The sequence below is a fragment of the Archocentrus centrarchus genome, chromosome 14, assembly GCF_007364275.1.
Source record: "Archocentrus centrarchus isolate MPI-CPG fArcCen1 chromosome 14, fArcCen1, whole genome shotgun sequence".
Taxonomy (NCBI): Eukaryota; Metazoa; Chordata; class Actinopteri; order Cichliformes; family Cichlidae; genus Archocentrus; species Archocentrus centrarchus.
In genome coordinates, this window is record NC_044359.1 from 17135837 (window position 1) to 17154356 (window position 18520).

At 40.7% G+C, this 18520-nt stretch overlaps 1 protein-coding gene across 2 annotated transcripts in view; it reads left to right on the forward strand.

Annotated features, from left to right (window-relative positions):
- rapgef6 (Rap guanine nucleotide exchange factor (GEF) 6) overlaps positions 1-18520 on the forward strand; it is an 83663-nt gene that overhangs the window by 49464 nt on the left and 15679 nt on the right. The window contains exons 11-17 of one of the 2 annotated variants that reach the window (XM_030746995.1): positions 1420-1528; positions 1686-1929; positions 7237-7394; positions 9710-9724; positions 12939-13179; positions 16555-16722; positions 17266-17481. In XM_030746995.1, the coding sequence (XP_030602855.1) occupies positions 1420-1528; positions 1686-1929; positions 7237-7394; positions 9710-9724; positions 12939-13179; positions 16555-16722; positions 17266-17481 (1151 nt within the window). The remainder of the gene's footprint in view (positions 1-1419; positions 1529-1685; positions 1930-7236; positions 7395-9709; positions 9725-12938; positions 13180-16554; positions 16723-17265; positions 17482-18520) is intronic. The other variant, XM_030746996.1, reaches the window with a different exon arrangement.

Here is an 18520-nt window from a genome sequence, read left to right on the forward strand (position 1 = left end):
AGCAAGGTCAGCAGTCTTATTTAGATGATGCAGTGTGACAGTCTGGTTACCATACAGTGGACCAGCAGACAGAATCTTCCCATTGCTGGTGTGTAATGAGCCTTTCATCAGCAGACTAGCCAATTAATTACAAAGTCAGATCATGTTTAGAAACTTCTCTAAAAGTAATAAACAAAAAAAAAAATGCAAATCGTATCTCGGAAAATCATCTTTTCTTCTTTGCCTTACTATACCGAGAGACTGTGTTGACAGAATCACACGTTTCTTCCCAGCAGCGGGAGCTTGGAGGCTGGTCAGCATTTAGGGAACGGAAAAAGGAACTAAATACAGAAGTGATATCCTTATAGATAGTCTGCTCTGGGGTTTGATTTACATCAAACTGGAGAAAAGATTTATTTCTCAGCACAACAAAAAGCTGCTCACAAACATTTCAGCAGCAGGAGCTTATAGGCCGGTCAGTATTTAGGGAACGGAAAAAGGAACTTGAAACAATAAACCAAAGTCCTCGCAAATATCTGCCCTCAAACTTGGATGAAGATTAACTCATTGGAACAGCACTGGAGTGGCTTTGAGAGCTAAATGTAAATTTATTCTGCAACTAATGATAATAAGCGTCATTAAAAATGATATTACTAGCTGGAATTGAATTTTATTTGATACGTAGTGAAGATGTTTGAAATCCGTGGTTCTGTTACATCTGTGCTTAAAGTGAAGGTCTGGTTTCCTGTGGCTACACATCTCGTTTGGGAATATAGGTACTCAGAATAACTGCTTACTGACTCATTTTGTTCGTGTTTAAGCTCTTTAGTGCGGGTGCTTCTTGTTGACACATTTATAGCTCATATATTCTTATGCTGAATGTGTCACAGTGAGGAAACAGGCCTGAGCTATTTTAATTTAGGACTATTTACTCTTGATGTTGTTGATGGGGACAATGTGAAAGAGACTGAAATAGCTCATGGCTGTTTGACAGTTTGTGGAAGCACAGCTTTTTTTTTCACAGTCCTACTCTAAGGACTCCTATTGGATGCAGATGAGCTGCTTTCACTTTTTTTTTTTTTTTTTTTTTTGGATTGATTTACGGCTTTTGTAAAATAAACTGTTTATTCTCAGAAGCAGATTCTGGTCCTCTAAAAATGGCACGAAATGCACATTCAACATCATTTAGAGAGAACTACAACCACCATGTTAACAGATATGTTGAGTTAAGAGCATTAATAATACTACCAGACAAGAATCATGCCAGACAAACCAGAATCCAACAAATATGTTTTCGATTTGAGTCAGAAATGAGGGAAATGATGATTTTTGTCAGGGTAATTTGATGGGTGTTTCCGAGACAAATGGCCACATTCACTGTGCTTCAGGCAGTTTTGATTCTATGCTCTGTTTTTCATTTTTCAATCTGTCTTGCTTCAGATCATGGAGATTAATGGTCAGAACTTTGAGAATATCTCCCTCTCCAAAGCTGCTGACATCCTGAGAAATAACACACACCTCTCTCTCACAGTTAAAACCAACATATTCGGTGAGTAAATTTGGATTTGTGCTCACGCATCATTCCGCTTGTTGCGCGCCAGCTTTTGAGTTCCTGTCACAAGTTGAAGAAGATGTCACAAATGTGCCAATTGGTAAAACGAAATAAAACAAGGGCTGCATTTCTCTCTGTACCTCCATCCATTCAGTCTTCAAAGAGCTCCTTAGCAGGCTCACGCACGAGAAGAAAAACGGCGGCCTTCACATTCCCAAGATCCAGGAGAAAAAAGGGAATCGTTTCTCCATTCCCGACCTTCCCGGAGACATGGAGTTCCCTACTGACAGCAAGAGCACTCGCAAAATGAAGGCCAACACTGTGTCTGGAGGACGAAACAAGATCAGGAAGATGCTGGAGAAGACACGTTTCAGTATACTGCCACCTAAACCATTCAGGTAGGCATCCACAATTAAAGGAAAATGAGGTAGAGAAGAATGAAAATACTGTAATACTTTATAAGCAAAAAGGGTGAGAGGATGTTTTGATTTTGGCAGAAAGTGTGGTAATTTGTCACAAACGTAGTGTGCTATGAATTGAAGGATTTATGGGAGAGCATTATAGCATTAGTGAGCTCAAGTGGTTTTCCTTGACTGTTTCGAGCAGGGTGGCCTCCTGTGTGACTGCATCAGTTCGCTTCCATTTCCATTGGTTGTTTTATTTGTACAAAATTTTCTTCAGCATGAGTAGAATTCTAACTTTCTGACTGAACCAAGTCCCTTAGTGCGCCTCAGGAAGCATTGAAAAAGCACATTTTACTTTCTTCTTTTGGCTTGTGAGAGTAGGAAGCTGAGCAATTTGCTGATGACTAAAGTGCCCGCATACATTTATGGGTAAGTGGTCATTCAAAGACCAATCAATGCAACAGAAAAATTACAGGAACCTTCTCCTGAAAAAGTGGCTTTCACTTTTGTACCTTAGCTGCGTGAAATGTGAGATTTTCATCAGTAAGCACCACAGTGCAGGTTTACAGCCTTTCGACTTTGGAGGCAGCACTGAAAACTTCCAGGAACTGTTGGGTACGGATGTGGAATTTTCATTTCTGGAAGTTTTACAAGCTTAAGAAGCCTGGCAGTTCAGCCCCAGTCTCTAGCGTAATTGTTCGCTTATTTTCAGATGCTGTAATGTATATAACTTCCAAGCAAATGACAAGAACACAAAAAAGCGTCTTACAATCATTGCCATCCATAACCAGCCATTGTACTGGCAAGCATCTGGAGCAATTGTACAGATGAGGCTCACATTCAATATTCCTCCCGTAACACGCTCAGAGAGGCTTTCATTTCATCATTTCATGCCTCTCCAGGCCTCATTTAACTCCATACTGTGTCTGTGTCTGTTTGCGCCCTGTTAATTACAGAGCTCGCTCACTTCTCTGTCTCGCTGTCTCCACTCTATCAGTTTCCATCTCTGCAGTGATGTCCACAAAGCCACATAGTTCGCATGAAAAGTAAACGCACTGTGTCTCATGACGCAACACGCTATCACACAGCTATCGAACCGACTTTCCGCTATCAAAGCAAAAGTACTTTCATTGCTTCATTTTTTTTTTTTTTTTTTTTTTTTTTCCCTCTGCAAGTTGGCACCATTCAAAAGGCTCTTTGGTTCAAAGGAATAGATGGCTGATTAAAGGGAGTGGAGATGAGAATGGAGATGAGACTGGTGATTTGGGTCAATCATGATTCATCAGTGCCTGTTGTGGGATGAAAATTTGAGGGGAGGCCATCATGTGAAGCTGTCTACTTTTCTGTGTGTCCGTTTGTGTGTATATGTATATAGGAAAGGTACAGGCTGTTCCGAGGACAGTGCAATTTATAATGTGCAGTTTTAAGTGCGCGCACACATACACACGACTCACTGTCATTTTAAAGACACAGTGACTGTGCAGTCTCTCTCTCTCTCTCTCTCTCTCTCTCTGTCTCTCTCTCTCTCTCTCTCTCTCTCTCTCTCTCTGTCTCTCTCTCTCTCTCTCTCTCTCTCTCACTATTTACAATGAAGTCAGACAACCTTGTTTTAACACTTAAGGTGCTCTTGCTAAACTGGGTTATTTACAAAGTGAACGTCACAGTGGCAGCTTCTTCTGATCTTGGCCATCATTGTACTCCACTTCAGACTAGAATTTTATATGACAAGGGGACGCTGGCAATAAACATGTTGTTTCTCTGCCAAATTAAGCTGTCCAGCCCTGTACACATCCCATATTATTCAACCCAGATGATTTACGTTACACAGATTGGAAAGCAAGAGACAGAAGTTTTAGCCTCTAATCAACTTGTCTCTGAAGTCTAATTGATTTAAGGAGACAAAATAAACCCAATTATTCCCACAGTCCCATGATGCCATTTGCATCCTCCCTTTTTTTTTTTTATACATTTACATGTGGTAACTCGTGATATGCACTCCAATAACTGTTGTGTTTTGAAGCGGTTGTGTCCACCAGAATTCATCAAGATATCCACATTTTATTGCAGTTACTGCTTTACAATGCTGCTGCTACACTGCCTGAAAAAAGTATTGTAGCGGGAAATTATTGTTTTTACAGATACTGACTTACCTGGACAGCAGATTAAACAATAGTAAGAAAGTTTTGGACTAGTTAGAAAATGAGATTTTGTTGCAGAACTATTAACAACTAGTAAACTGGAGCTCCTTCTTGAATTCTGGGTTGAATGGGCATCTTGATGTGCTGTTTGGTAGGCAGACCATTGAGTTTTGGGACAGCACTTTCAGATTATGGGAAAAGTGGTGCTACTATGTATTTTGTTCAATATTTATGTAATCTAAAGACTTAAAAATATGAGTTATGACATAAGGAGGCCAACAGTCGGACACAGCAAGCATGATGTGTTGGTAACTAAGACGCAGTGCTCATCTGGTAAAGAAAGGCACGGCAGCAATGAAACAAGTCTCCAACTGCTGTATTGATGTAGTGTTGTAATTATATTATACCACTCTATGATGTTTCACTGTTTCCAGTTCATCAACAGAAAATGGAGCAGAAAATTCAAGAAAGTAATTTGCTAATCTAATCTAATCTAATTTAATCTAATCTAATCTAATCTAATTTACATTAGATCTGGATTTCAATAGAAATAACTATGTAAGTTTGATCCTTCTGTTAAAATATAGGTACTTTTAAAGGATCAAGTTTATCAGTTACACCTACAGTAGCTAAAACTCATGCAGTGTCTTACGTTACAGCTTCATGAAGCTTCTCAGTGTCAGTTATTGCTCAACAGCAGGAACTTGTTGGTTTAATGTTATGATAGTCTCTATGTTGCTGTTGAACTGCATTACATCACACAGAGAGGTGATTCTAATATTTAGCCTACTTTCAAATGGGATAGACGTGTGTGTATGTGTGTGTGTGTGTGTGTGTGTGTGTGAAATCCTTACGTGTGTCCTGCTGCTTACTGAGGTCTCATGTTGGGACTGAATCTGTGCTGGCATTATGAAGTTGCTGCTGACATTTTTCTGCTTATTTATTTCAGCAAACCTGTCAGTGTCTAAACTCTGGCTGTCGTATACCCCGTCGGCCTACACGTTTGTTTGCATTGTGCATGTGTGTGAGGGAAAAAAGAGGCCCTGTCATACACAGGCATTGTCACACTGCTGCACTGATTATTGCTGAATCACTTCAGCAGAATTCTGCTTCTCTATTTTTTTTCTTTTTTTTCTTTTTCACGCTTTTGAATGTTGTCTCTCTCCCGTTTGCCTCCGCTGCTTCAGGGGCCTGTTTGGGTAAGACCTCTTGCGTAACTCCCCATCCTCCAACCATTTTACTCAGTATCCATCTGACAGCAGGCAGCCACACTCTCGCCGGCACTGCTGACCTTCAGCAACATGACTAGAGGACTACATTTGTAGGTTTCATGCTAATTCCTTAAACACGTGAATACCATTTTCCCACTATGCCACGGTGTACTTTGCTTCATTTTTATAATCGCGCGAACTCCACAGCTGCATTTGTGTTCAGGATTTTATTTGAACTCAGTTACAGTGCGTTACACAGCCTAATATATTCTGCAGGGATGCTGCAAAAAGGCTACAGACTGTTTTGGTCCATTTAACAGTCAGGACACTTGCCATCTAAATACAACAAATGAGTATTTGAACTATAAACAAATGACCTTCTTAAAAACTTTGTAATTTCTATCTCAAACCAAAATAATTTGGATTTTTGGATATTGTATGCTTGTGGTGCAGGCTCATTATCATTACTCAAAGTCGTAGTGTAGTCTTTTGAGCCCCACGCTATCATCATCTGTGTCAATGTCACCATTGTCTGCGTTCTAAATCTTTCTTTTGTCCTTTTCTTGCCTTTTCTTCATCCACCTGTGCCCCTTTTTTCCGCCTTTCCATCTCCTCTCGTCTACTCTTTGCTCCATCGTGTCGGTGCAGTACCTGTCAGCTGGGTGATCCAAAGATTACAGAGGCTTTGCTACAGCAGCGTGCAGCTGTGTTAGTGGAAGCTATGCATTACTGCACCGTGTTCCGTACATGCTGTACAGACGCTCACACCTAGAGGGAAGCTACAATTAGTATGCAGGCAGACTGAGATGAACCCTTATTGTCAGACACTGCAGTATCTCAGAAAGATTCAAAGCCAGATTGATCCATTTGCAATCAGCAGAATATCCAAGCTTTGTTTCTTATTTTCAGTCTGCAGCATTTTAAATTTGCTGCTTTCAATCTAAATTATAATGTCTAGGAGCTTCCACAGGTTTTTCTCGAATGCTCAGGTGCCCCATTTTTCATTTGAGGTTGGATTTAGCCCGTAAAATCCCAACTCCCGCCCTGTGTTTTAGTCTCCAAAGAGTTACCGTCTGCATCACATGCATGCCAATCAAGGAGGTTGAATGATGCCGTTAATGTGAAGGTTGAAGTTTGCATATCCCTGAGCGTAGCTGAGGAGCAAAGTATAAAGGCACCTGTCGCTCAGACTCAGTTTAGGGTCACAATCTGTCCAACTGGAGACACACAGGAGGAAATAAAAGAGCCAAATCCTGACACTTGTCTGTAAAAAGCAGAGCAACCTACACAAATGCAAAGTAATGGTATTTATTGGATTGACCAAAAATCCCATGACTTTCAAATGTGCTCCTCTGAAATGTTCCTATTTGTGCTAGCGTGCTCTCATTGTCTCTTTGTGTGTATGTGTGTGTGTGTGTGCGTTTGTGTTTGCTGAACATTTGGTGTGTCTCTCCCTCTCGCTCCATGAATGCTCCTTATCAGTTCCTGCCATTCATGAAATCTCCTCATGGATGAATTTCAGTGTTGTGACTGCTGCATATTAAAAAACAAATATAATGATATTGATGTTTTGTGTTTTCATTTTGCAAGAGTAAACATTTTGATTAAATCTGTTTTATTCCGTGGTGTTATGAGTTATGATTTTTTTTTTTTATATCTATACCCACGAGATGAAGGGAAATGCATCCATTCTAGTACCTATGCTTAAAACTCATAACATTCTTTTTAATTGCCTACTGCTGAAAAATAAAACTCTGCTGTTATTATAGTTACAGTTTAACTATAGTGTTGTCTTTAATGGAATAAATCTAATTTTATGTCTCTCTGTTTTCTCTCCTTTCTCATAAAATTACACTTTTTTTTTTTTTTTTTTTTTTTTTTTAAATACTGCCCTACCTTTCCCCCACTACAACCTTTATCTCCCACTCCACACCTCCTGATTTTGTCTCCAGTGATGGCGGCTTGGGTCACTCTCAAGATGACAGCATTGTGGGTACCAAGCAGTGCCGTCACAGCGTGGCCATCATGCCCATTCCTGGAAACCTCTCGTCAAGTAGCCCAGACCTGCTGCAGCCAGCAACCAGCATCCTGGACTTCTCCATCCCTGCAGGTAAGAAAAAAAGTGTTGATGCAGTAAAATCTTCTGATCTTCTTTTTGTGTGCTTTTTTTTTTTTTTTTTTTTGTACACACAGGTGAAAAAATATTTTACGCATATACACAAAAAAACAAAACAATTTTTTTTTAAAAAACCAAACATTAAAATTATTCCACAATCAATGTCCATCACAATTAACAGACAAGTCTGCTAGTTCATCTGAAAAAATCCGTAGCAAATATTGTTTCCTGAGATTTAATAAGTTGTTCTTTCATTTTCTGTGGCGTTTATGAAACGGTTTTATCACCATTCACGTTTAGCTGTAATAGTCTCCAGCTGTGAGCGGTACCTCTAAATGCTTTATGCAACACGCTGTGATACAGTAATGCTGATACTCAAACGAGTGCATAATTTGGGATTGGAACATAGTTTTCTTTCTTCTTTCCAATGACAGGCGATTACTGACAAATCGTTTATATTTACTTTTGGTTTTCATTCACAATTTTTCTCAAAGCCCTGTCGTTGTAAAAGTTCTGCTTTTCTCATGTTTCTCAATAACATAACTAAAGGAAGCATTAGCATGAATGGGCAAAAAAAAACCCCAAAACTTTTATTTATTGTATCAGACAGAAAGTTGTGGGAAATTGTGCTTTCTTATTAAGTGAATGATGATGATGATGATGATGTTAGTTGTTTTTTGTTTCATTTTCTTTCTTTGTTTTTTCGGTGCTTACTGAGTGACGCTCTTGCAAACAGCCCGTCACCCTTGAATGTGTAAAGCATCTATATGGCAAGTGTAGCGTTGTGTGCACTTGGTGGGCTGGAGCACGAGCCCTTCATCTTTCCTCTTATTATTTCACCTCGAAAAACAGGCAAACTCCTCAAAACACTTGTGCTGACAAAGGAGGTTTGAAGCAAAAAGTTTACATACCTAGTAATACAAATACACACATCCTGAGTTATTTCTTTTTTAAGCGTCTGACAAGACCTGACCTCCGCTGGACTTTTTAAAAATCCTTTCCTGTCAGGCGAGTTCCTGAGCCTATAATTATTTAAACTAACATGGAGTGCTCCCTGTGGATTTATGCGTTATTTATGTGTGCGCATAGAGAAAAATTGAGAGAAGGGGCAACAAGAAAGAGAAAGTGGAAAGGGGGGAATATGGTCTTGATTTATTTCACTAGCCATTTGTCAATGAGCTGCACACGCTCAGACACACATGCACGCACTCTGTAGTTTGCAGACCTATACATCATATGTGGTTGTGCTGTACTAGAGTGCAAACACACAACTGTGCCGCATTAATCATCTGCCATTAGATCAAATTTCCTTCAGTCCCGTGGCCTCCCATTAGCTTTAATAGTAGAATGAAGAACAGCTTGCAGAAATAAAAACCTCCTTTTCCAGATGCTCTGCAGAGCTTGTAATACCCCCAACAATGTCCTGTCTATGCACTAATATTTCTTCCCCCTGCGCCAAACTGGGCAGTAGGAACATATAAGCTGTGTGCTGTCAGTGCTGGCTGCCAGTGTTTAGGATTTTTTTTTTTCATGCCTTTTGTCTCATTAAGTTTTGAATTGATTTTCATTTTGATGGTTTTAGACTTTTCTTGGTCTTCTTTTACAGAGACCTTTAAGTTGCATTTTTAGAATTATTTTAACAGAACTGTTTCTTTGTTCTTTAAATAATATTTTGAATTCATGTTGTGGCATTTTGTGTTGTAAACCGTTGTCATTATCGCCTGTCTTATCTCATGGAGGGTTTTTGGTGTTTTAAAAAAAATATCACCATTAATGTCATTAATCAATATATGCATATATGGACAACACACCTTATGTTGCCCATACATCACAAGCTGAATCAGTTGGGGAAGCTTTGCAGGTAGAGTACCTGTGTTTTCTCCGGTGGCTGCTGTTTATGTCCTACCTCATTTTGCAAAGTGCCGTTGTGTCTGTGTGCCTTATGTATAACTCTGTGTGAAGCTAAACTCTCAGCTGCTCAGTTTCTTCTGTGTCTTTGTGCCTCTCTGTCTCTTTTTTCCCCCTCACTTCTCCGGTCCTTTACTCTCTCTCCTCTTGCGTGTTTCTTGCTGTGATTTTAAACAGATGTTCTGGTGTCGACATGTTGAGTCATACTCTGCCTCTCTGGTTTCCCATGAGCAGATTCAGGATACACTAGAAACTCCGCTGGTCTTCCCTCCTTTTTTTTTTTTTTTTTTTTTTCTTCTTCTGTCATAATGTTTCCAACTGCTGTGTCTCTTTGTGCTCCTCCCACACTTTCTTGTACTTGTAATTACTGTGTTTTCTCTTTTTCTTCTCTGCTTGCCAAGCTCTGGGACTCTACTGTGAGTATAAGGATTTTCATTGCCACTGTTAGGATAAATAAAATATAGCTCCCAAATGTCCCCCGGCATCTTGATATTTTTTTTTTCTAAATCAGAGATTATTTCTATGCTTATTATGCATGTAGGGCACTCTTCAGGTTTCTGAGATTGTGTGTACCCCGTTGTGTGTTTCTTCTTCTACTTTTCGTTTGTTATTGTGAAAACTTAAGAGTGTCTGGGGGAAGACATTTCAGTCGGTTTTAAGCAGTCACCTTTGGGGTGACGTATACATGTTTGTGAGATTGATTTGTTGTCAGCAGAACATGGACACTCACACTCATATTCAGCTTTAAAGAGGATGAAGGAATGTGGCATCTAATGCGACTTTGCGATTTTTGGAGATGATAGTGGGATCAATTCACTGAGACCACATAGTCATATTATTAAAAACACAAAGTAATAGCATAATTTCCTTAAAGGTGTATGCTCAGGAGGATATTCAGGTGTCAAACTGAATCAAACTTTTTTTTTTTGTTAGCCACCATGTTTGACCTCAGCTCCTTCACTCTCCTCTCAGGAACCTGAACCATTTGCCTAGCTCTCTTCTCTCTTCTGCTCTTCTGGATGCTTTCACTTGTGATTTATGACTTCCGACTGTATGATGGAGTAACTCGGAAAAGCTCTGGCAAACAGTAGAAAGGAGGGTGAGGAGGAGGAGGAGGAGCAGACTGGTGGGAAGTATGCAGCCTTTGTTAGTGCTGTGTTTGCAAAATCCCATGAAGCCTTTCTTTCTCGTGTCGAAATCCTCTTTGGCTTCTCTGGTGTTTATGTAAATGAACAATATTTTATTAAAGATTATAATTGATTGGATGTTTGGCTGGGTGGGCACTATTGTCCTCCTGTGTGGCAGGTCAGGTCATAGCTCACTGAAAGGATTAAACATAATTAGGCCCCCTGGATATGATAGCCAGCTATTTATCTGAGGGCTTTCCACGCTCTAATCACAAATTACAGCTAATGAGACACAAAGCATTTAGCCTCCAGTCGGCCTTCTCGCAACACCCTGCTGCACATAAACAGAGGGGTGGCTTCTACTGCAGCATCACGGAGGGAGGAGGAGAAGCTGCACTTAAAACTCTCTAATGCAGTCTTTGCCAGGATACCTGTATGCCTACCTCCATCTTCAACATAAAACTCAGCAATCATTTGAATCAGCATATGAAGTGTGTATTTGTGTTTGGAATCAATAAACACACAGTCCGTAAAGAGGTCATTGATGTCCAATGAAGGGGTGCAGACATCATGTCCTCATTTTAGGAACCAGTGAGTGCAACGTAGCAAAAGGCAGGGAAACATCTGGAACCTGCTTTCAAATTAAGCAATGACTCATGAGTAGACTACAAATATGCACAAATATTACTCGGTGGCAGGTACAGTTCAGCAGAATCATCAGATAGAAATGAAATAGAAAAGAGTTGTTCAAAAATAGCTGTTTAAAAATACATTTTTTATGTTTGTCAAAATATCACGCATAAATTAAACTTGCAAAGTGTAAACTAAAAGCAGCAGCAGCTAAAAAAAAGAAAATAATACCCTCCGCTTACATGCACCATGACCACAACCACAACATTGCGTCATTTGAATACAGGCAACCGACTTTTATGTTGAAGATGGAGGTCTGAATCCCGAATGCACGTACACTGACATGCGTAGAGATGTACAGATGTACACAAGCAGAGGATATTGATTATTGGCATCCACTCTAACAATATTATTATTATTATTGGCTTTGCTTTCAGCTATTTGTTTCTGCTTACTGTGGTGCTGCTGGTGTGAGGATGAAAAGAAACGTGCCAACTTTTGCCACCTTATTACACTCACAGCCACAGCCAGATCAGATATCTGTGCAAATAAGGGTGAACTTTGTGTTTTACCCTGTACCTACTTGATAAACAAATAGAAGTGTGTGTGTGTGTGTGTGTGTGTGTGTGTGTGTGTGTACACGCCCCCATGCCTGTCTATTTCCAGTAAGGTAAAACACAAAGAACGTGCAAACACGCACACACCGAGGTTCATGTTGCAGCTGTATGACAGCTTCATCTGAGTGTTGGACTCTCACCAGTTGTCTCTGTGCAGCGCTCAGAATTCATTTTTTTTTTTATAAAGCTCTTTGCCTGCTTGTGGCTAATGGACCGTACCCTCTTCCTTACTCAAACACAGGGATCTTTAATGCAGGATTTCACTCAGGGGGAACATTTCCATTATTTAACGCACATCGCACCATGACAGTCGTGTGCAGCTTCTCCAGGATCAGCAGCCCCAGAAATCTGTTGTAATCGGCAACATTCAAAGCTTTTATAATGGACTAAATTCAGCAAAAATACTAAACAATAAATAACAGACTCATTGTGGGAGGGGCTCAATTTTACACTGGATAAGATGTTTCTATAAAGCGTTCAGGTTTAAATAATGAGTTATTGGAATTTCAGGCTTCCGCTTTTACATTGACAGTGATCTAAAATTACAGAGTTCGTTGCTTTGTTGTGCTTGATAATGGGCGTCTCTGTCATGCTGTGCTTGCAAAAGGAAAAGGAAGACCTTTAACTAAAAAAAAAAAAATATATTACTGCTTGGTGCTAAGAACAAACCTACAACCAGGACAAATCACAGGGACAAATTTAGAGATGATTCAAGATGAACATGTGCGTATCAGAGGTCAACACAGGGCTGGCTGAGCCCACATGTGTGCTGACGAGTGAAAGTGTTCTGCAGTCATTTTTGCTGCCCTTGCATTGCATGCATGCATATCTGTATGCTTTGTCTTTTTTTCCTTTCTTGTCTTCTGTTGCTCAGTTTTGTGTATTATTTGTTTTGGTTTTTTTTTAATTTAGGTTATAATACCAGAAACTGAAAGTTGTGTTTTTGCCCTTTTGCATTTAAATTTTTTACACCAAAGAGGGTTTGGGCAGGAGAGCTAGTCATCTCTGCTAGTTTGTCTTTTTTAGCTTAAAGCTATTGATAATAAATAATTGTCATCAATGGCTGAGCCCACTTTTTCTAATGGTTGCACAAGTGACACGCTATTCAAACAAAGTTATTTAAGCAAATAACTTCAAAATTGTTTTAAGAAAGCTTTCTCTTGCATGCTGCATGTTTAAAGCAGTCACAGTCACACCCCCCCTCCCTAACCCTGATTTGTCAGTGATCGTCTGTTTACTTTCTTTTCCACTCTTAGACATCCCAGACCAGGTAATTCGAGTGTTCAAGGCCGACCAGCAGAGCTGCTACATAATCATCAGTAAGGACACTACTGCCAAGGATGTCGTCGCACACACTGTCAATGAGTTTGGACTCGTTGCAGCACCTGAGACCTACTCCCTGTGTGAGGTATCGGTTAGCCCAGAGGGAGTCATAAAACAGCGCCGCCTGCCTGACCAGCTCTCCAAACTGGCTGATCGAATTCAGCTCAACGGCAGGTAAGAAACATAGATATTACACTCGTGTTGATTACCATGTTTTGGAAAAACTCAGTACTCTAATAAATGGCTGTATTTGTGTTTTATGACCCATCTGACTCAGTCTTACGTAGTTCTTATCAGTGGCATGTTCTTCAAAGTAACTAAAGTAGTTGCAGACTTGAGTGTTTCAACATACAGTACACAAACACAACCCAGCAGAATACTTTAATAAAGCAGGAAACAACAATATTTCCAGGTCCAGGAACATTGTTGCTCTTGGAATAAAGGTTTTGGATATCTACCTAAATCTGATCCTCAGTAGGGAATCTTGAGGAGAAAACAGCTGGAGCTGGAACAGAGGGTTTGAGAATTTATACACGACTGTGGTCGTGTTGAAGGCTTGAATGGCTAAACCGAAGCCATGACCTATAGTTGTTGGACTCCAGACCCAGAATGTTGAGACTGAAGGATTTTCCTCCTTTTTTTTTCCTGATTATTTCTGGGTTCCTGTTTGTGAACGTTCGCCCAATCCTCACTGTGTTGTGGAATTACTCTGATTCTTACCCTCTCGCGTTATTTCCAGCCTTGCTCTGTATGAGATTTTAATCCATCCAGTGCCGCATCTTTTCCAAATCAGCACTGAGAGAGGCTTGGATATCCTTCTAAATCAGGGGTTCTCAGTCCTGTTCCTGGGGATTTGGGGTAATATTTTTGTGAAGTAGTTAATTTGCTTAATGCTAACTGGCTGCAAGGCTTCAATAAAAAAAACAAAAACAAACAGGACGGGTCCAGGTGGAGGAACATGAGGCAGAACCACTGTTCTACGATGAATCCTTTAAAACGGTGGAAGATGTTTTTAGTTGCCTTGCTGAGCAAAAAGAAGCCTGTAGTTTGACCATTTTCTCCCACTTAGCCAATTCAGGGTCACTCACATTCACACACATGGGCAGTTTAGAATCACCTGTTAACCTAACTCCATGTCTTTGGACCGTGGGAGGAGTACCCGGAGAGAATCCACACAGACGGGGAGAACACGCAAACTGGACTTAGACAGGTCCCAGCCAGATGGTGGATTCAAACCCCAGTACCCAGGGGTACCTTCTTGCTGTGAGGCTAACCACTGTGCCATCGTGCTGCCCCATTGTTTGTCTTATAAAAAAATAAAATAAAAACAGCAGTTTACACTGAAATGCTTCAAAAGTGCTGCAGTGATGTGACACACCCAAAGAGTCAAGGGTTCTCCTTTTTCTGAAAGAACAGCAATCTTTTCACTTACTTGAAGAAGTTTCAACATCATTTTGTGGAATTAATGTTTTCTTTCTTTTAACCCAGGATGTTTTTGGGTGTTTTTTTTCCCCTTCTTCTTCTTCTTTTCAATGTCTCCCAGTTTGTTTTTGTATCACAGTTATGTGCTAGTCACTTTTCCTTTTAAGATGAAAGTAAGTAAGACATGAAGGATAATTGGACTGCAGCTGTTAAGTCTGCCCTAAAGTGACTTTCTCCAGTTTTCTCCCTCTTCTCTTCTCGTCTCCTGTGGTCCCTCATCGGTCCCCTCCCAGCTAGGCTAGCATGAATTTTTCATCCTCTGTCAGGGGCGGAGGCCTCTGCAGGCACGGCTGGAATTATTCATGCACACACTCTCACACACACACACAGACGCATAGCAAGATGTCGGCGTGTATCTGTGCAGATATAGATATTTTTTTACTGTGTTTAAACAACTGACTGAAATTGACTGAATATATAAATGTTCTCTTGTACTTTCCTCTTTCTTGAGACTGTTAAATAAAGCCTTTCCCTGTATTTGCTATTCCTCTTTTGCTTGGCTGTATTTTATTACCTGTATACAAATGTAAGTGGGCATTCGGCAGTCCACATTGCAGTAGCTGTTTTTATCTGGAGCAGTAGGCGAATATATCTCTGCCGGGCTTCTCTGTCACCATATCCCGTCTCATCTGTCTCTTGCACTCTGCAACTGCTGATTGACAGCAGGTCTTTGGGGGTGGAGGGGTTGGTGGTCAGGCCAAGTCAACACAAAGCCTTGTTCACACTGCCAAAATACATGTACTGGTAAATGCATCGAGGGGATCTTTAGCGCTTACACACAGATCTGCACACCTAAACACCGCCCGTGGCCGTTTACTATGGCTTGGTTCCCTCTCCCAGTTCTATTAGGCACCACTTTGTCTATCATTAATTTAGACTCCTCTCCTCTCCTTCCCCTTAAGTACCCTGCTCGCAGCTCGTCTCCGTCCCTCACTCTTTTCCACTCATCTTCTCAGCTGCTCTCTTGCCCCTTTCTCGCCTCTGACATCATTTAGTCCTGCGTCCTCTCCTTGTCTCCTCTTGTCAGTTCTTGTCTCCTTTCATTTTCTCTTCATCTTGACTTCTTTTTACTCCTCTCCCTTCTCGTTTCTTTTCCTCTATCATTTTGTTTCATCTGCTCTTGTTTCCGACTCATTTCTTCACTCCTTTAATGCCTCCTCCTGTTTCAGAGGCATTACAGAAGTGCTTTTTCTTATGACCGCCTCTACATATTCAGCATGTACAGACTCTAATAAATGATTAGATTTCTAAAATGTCTTAAATCTAAATATGTTAAGGATGTTTTTCCAGTCTCTTCCAAATCTGAAACAGGTCTCATATTTTATTCTAAATGTAAATTCAGCTTGATCTCACTGCCTGTCTTTGCTCTTCTCTGAGATCTTCTGACAGAGTAATTGAGGGTAGTTTAGAGGTACATCTGTGCCAATACTTTGCCCCTGAGGGTTGCCCTCTCTTGGCCTATAATGCTCTGATTTGTGGTTCAGCATTCTTAGATGGCCACATTACAGCTCCATTAGTGTGGAAGGCTCTCCCAGAAAACATTTGGAGACTAAGCTTAAAGAGAAGTGGCTCGTATTTCCTCCTACTTGAGCACCTGTCATCTTTTTTTTTTTTTTTACACCTCCCTTTGCTAAGAGCCCTTCTCTCACTCTTTCTCTCCCCTTCTTTACCTCGAGTTAAAATATGTCCATAATCTGTCAGCACCATCAGCGTCAGAGGATTTTTGCCCATTCCTGAAGTGAATTTTTGCTTGGAGAGAGAGAGAGAAAATGTACCCATTTGTAAATGAAATGTGACTGAGAAGAACATTCAATTTATCAGGTCCAGAGAGTTTTATCAGACTGGAAAAATGGATCCTGTCCACCCACTTGTCTGCCTATATTAAAGCATCTGAGGGCGCTGCTGTCTAGTACCTACTATGCTAAGATGTTACTATTAAAGTGTTTTGCATCCTGCATCTCTGGTACAAAATGTAGTTACTGTCAGTTACTCTAAGACAATACTTTAATAAAATAACGTTCCATCTGCCACAACTTATCCACTGTCCATCTGCTCTCTTCCCTGTAGGTATTACCTGAAGAACAACATGGAGACAGAGACATTGTGTTCAGATGAGGATGCCCAGGATCTGCTCAGAGAGAGTCAGATCTCGCTTCTGCAGCTGAGCACCATGGAGGTCGCTGCCCAGCTGTCCATGAGAGACTTTGAACTCTTCAGGAACATCGAGTCCACCGAGTATGTAGATTTTATTCAGCAGTTCAACAAAAAAGTTGAGTTCTCCACATTTTCTGGTCCTCGGACATTGGCTGCTTTTTCACTCATTTTCAGTCCAGTATTTGCACCTAATCATTTTCAGGGGAATTTTATCTTTTTGTTTGTTAAGCCACTAAACACTGACCTATGAATCATTAATAGGTTAGTGTGAATGCAGAAAAGTACCATCAGATTTTCATCCACCACACAACATACCAATGAAGCTGTTGCCAGTCATGTGCAAAGCATCTGACTGGCAACAGCTTCATTTTTTCAGCATGTCAGTGATCCCACACACACTGCCAATCCAGTAAAAGCATACTTGGATAGAAAATGTACTCTAAGACTGTCAGTCGTGGATTGGCCTCCCCAGAGCCCATACTTCAATATTATTGAAGCAGCGTGTTGCTCATTCATATTGACTTTTAAGCTCATCATAACACGTGCAGATGTTTCAGTAAATCACTGCACCTTTTTCTTGCCTTTGCACTACTTATTTTTGAACTCTTCTGTCATGTTTCTCAGGTATGTGGATGACTTGTTTAAACTAGACTCCTCTGTGGGAAGTGGCAATCTGAAACAGTTTGAGGAGGTAATAAACCAGGAGACCTTCTGGGTGGCCACAGAGATCTTGAAGGAGCCCAACACTCTGAAGAGGATGAAAACCATCAAACACTTAATCAAGATCGCCCTTCACTGCAGAGAGTGCAAGAACTTCAACTCCATGTTCGCTATTATCAGGTTGGCTCAGTGCAGCAGCTCTCCTCGACTGTGTGTCTGTGTCTTTTATTATGCAGCGACAGCTTGCATTCACTCCATCTCCTCTGACAGCATGTGCTCCAAATGAGCTTTGGTGGTACGTCTCCTTTCCCCACGTCCTCCGGAGAGCCGGTCTAACCTCCTCCCCTCTTTCTCTCCTGCTCGTTCATATAATCGTCCCCAGTTCTCACAAAGCACACAGAATCTGCCTCTGCAAAATTACAGCATTTAAAATCATTCTCACAGCGGTAGTTACGCTTATTGTCTGCTGCAATGATTGAGTCCCTCTGGCCTCTGTGGTTTGGCTCTAGATGAGATGAGCTTTTATGGACTATTTAAAAAAAAGTGTTAGTGTATTTTATTTTAAGAATGGACGTGGTTGAATCCATCAATATTTTCATGTATAACTGTGTGAGTTTCTGCATCTATTTCCCCAGGATTGAATACAAATGGGATGACCACCCCACAGATTAGATTAGATTAGATTAGATTAGATTAGATTGAACTTTATTGTTATTGTACACAAATGTACAACGAAAACTGCCATTCCAGAACACCCATCCAAGCAACAGAGACGAGAGGGTCTGGGCATTATGGAGCCAGGATCTGGCTCCTCGCCTAAACACTTTGCTGATAGTGATGAACGTGCATCAGCGGTTGTGCACATTTAGCATTGCAGTAGCGTTCAGCATTTGTTTCCTGGAACACTTTTAATTTCTCCATATTTGTTCATTTCTAAGAAAACCCAAGTTTCATATTCATGGAGATAACGCAATTTTGATACTTAAACGTTTTCAACTTTTATATCAAATAATTTTTTGAAGATTCCCAAAAGCTCCTGCTGATTTTAATCCGGTTTTACATATCCCTCGTTCAGTCCCAGGAGGGACACAAATTGCATCAGGAAGGGTATCCGGCGTTAAAAAAAATCTGCCAGATCACACATGCGGAACTACCCGCTGTGGCAGCCCGTTCTGAATAAGGGAGCAGCCGAAAGGAGCTTCTTCTACTTGAAGTACAG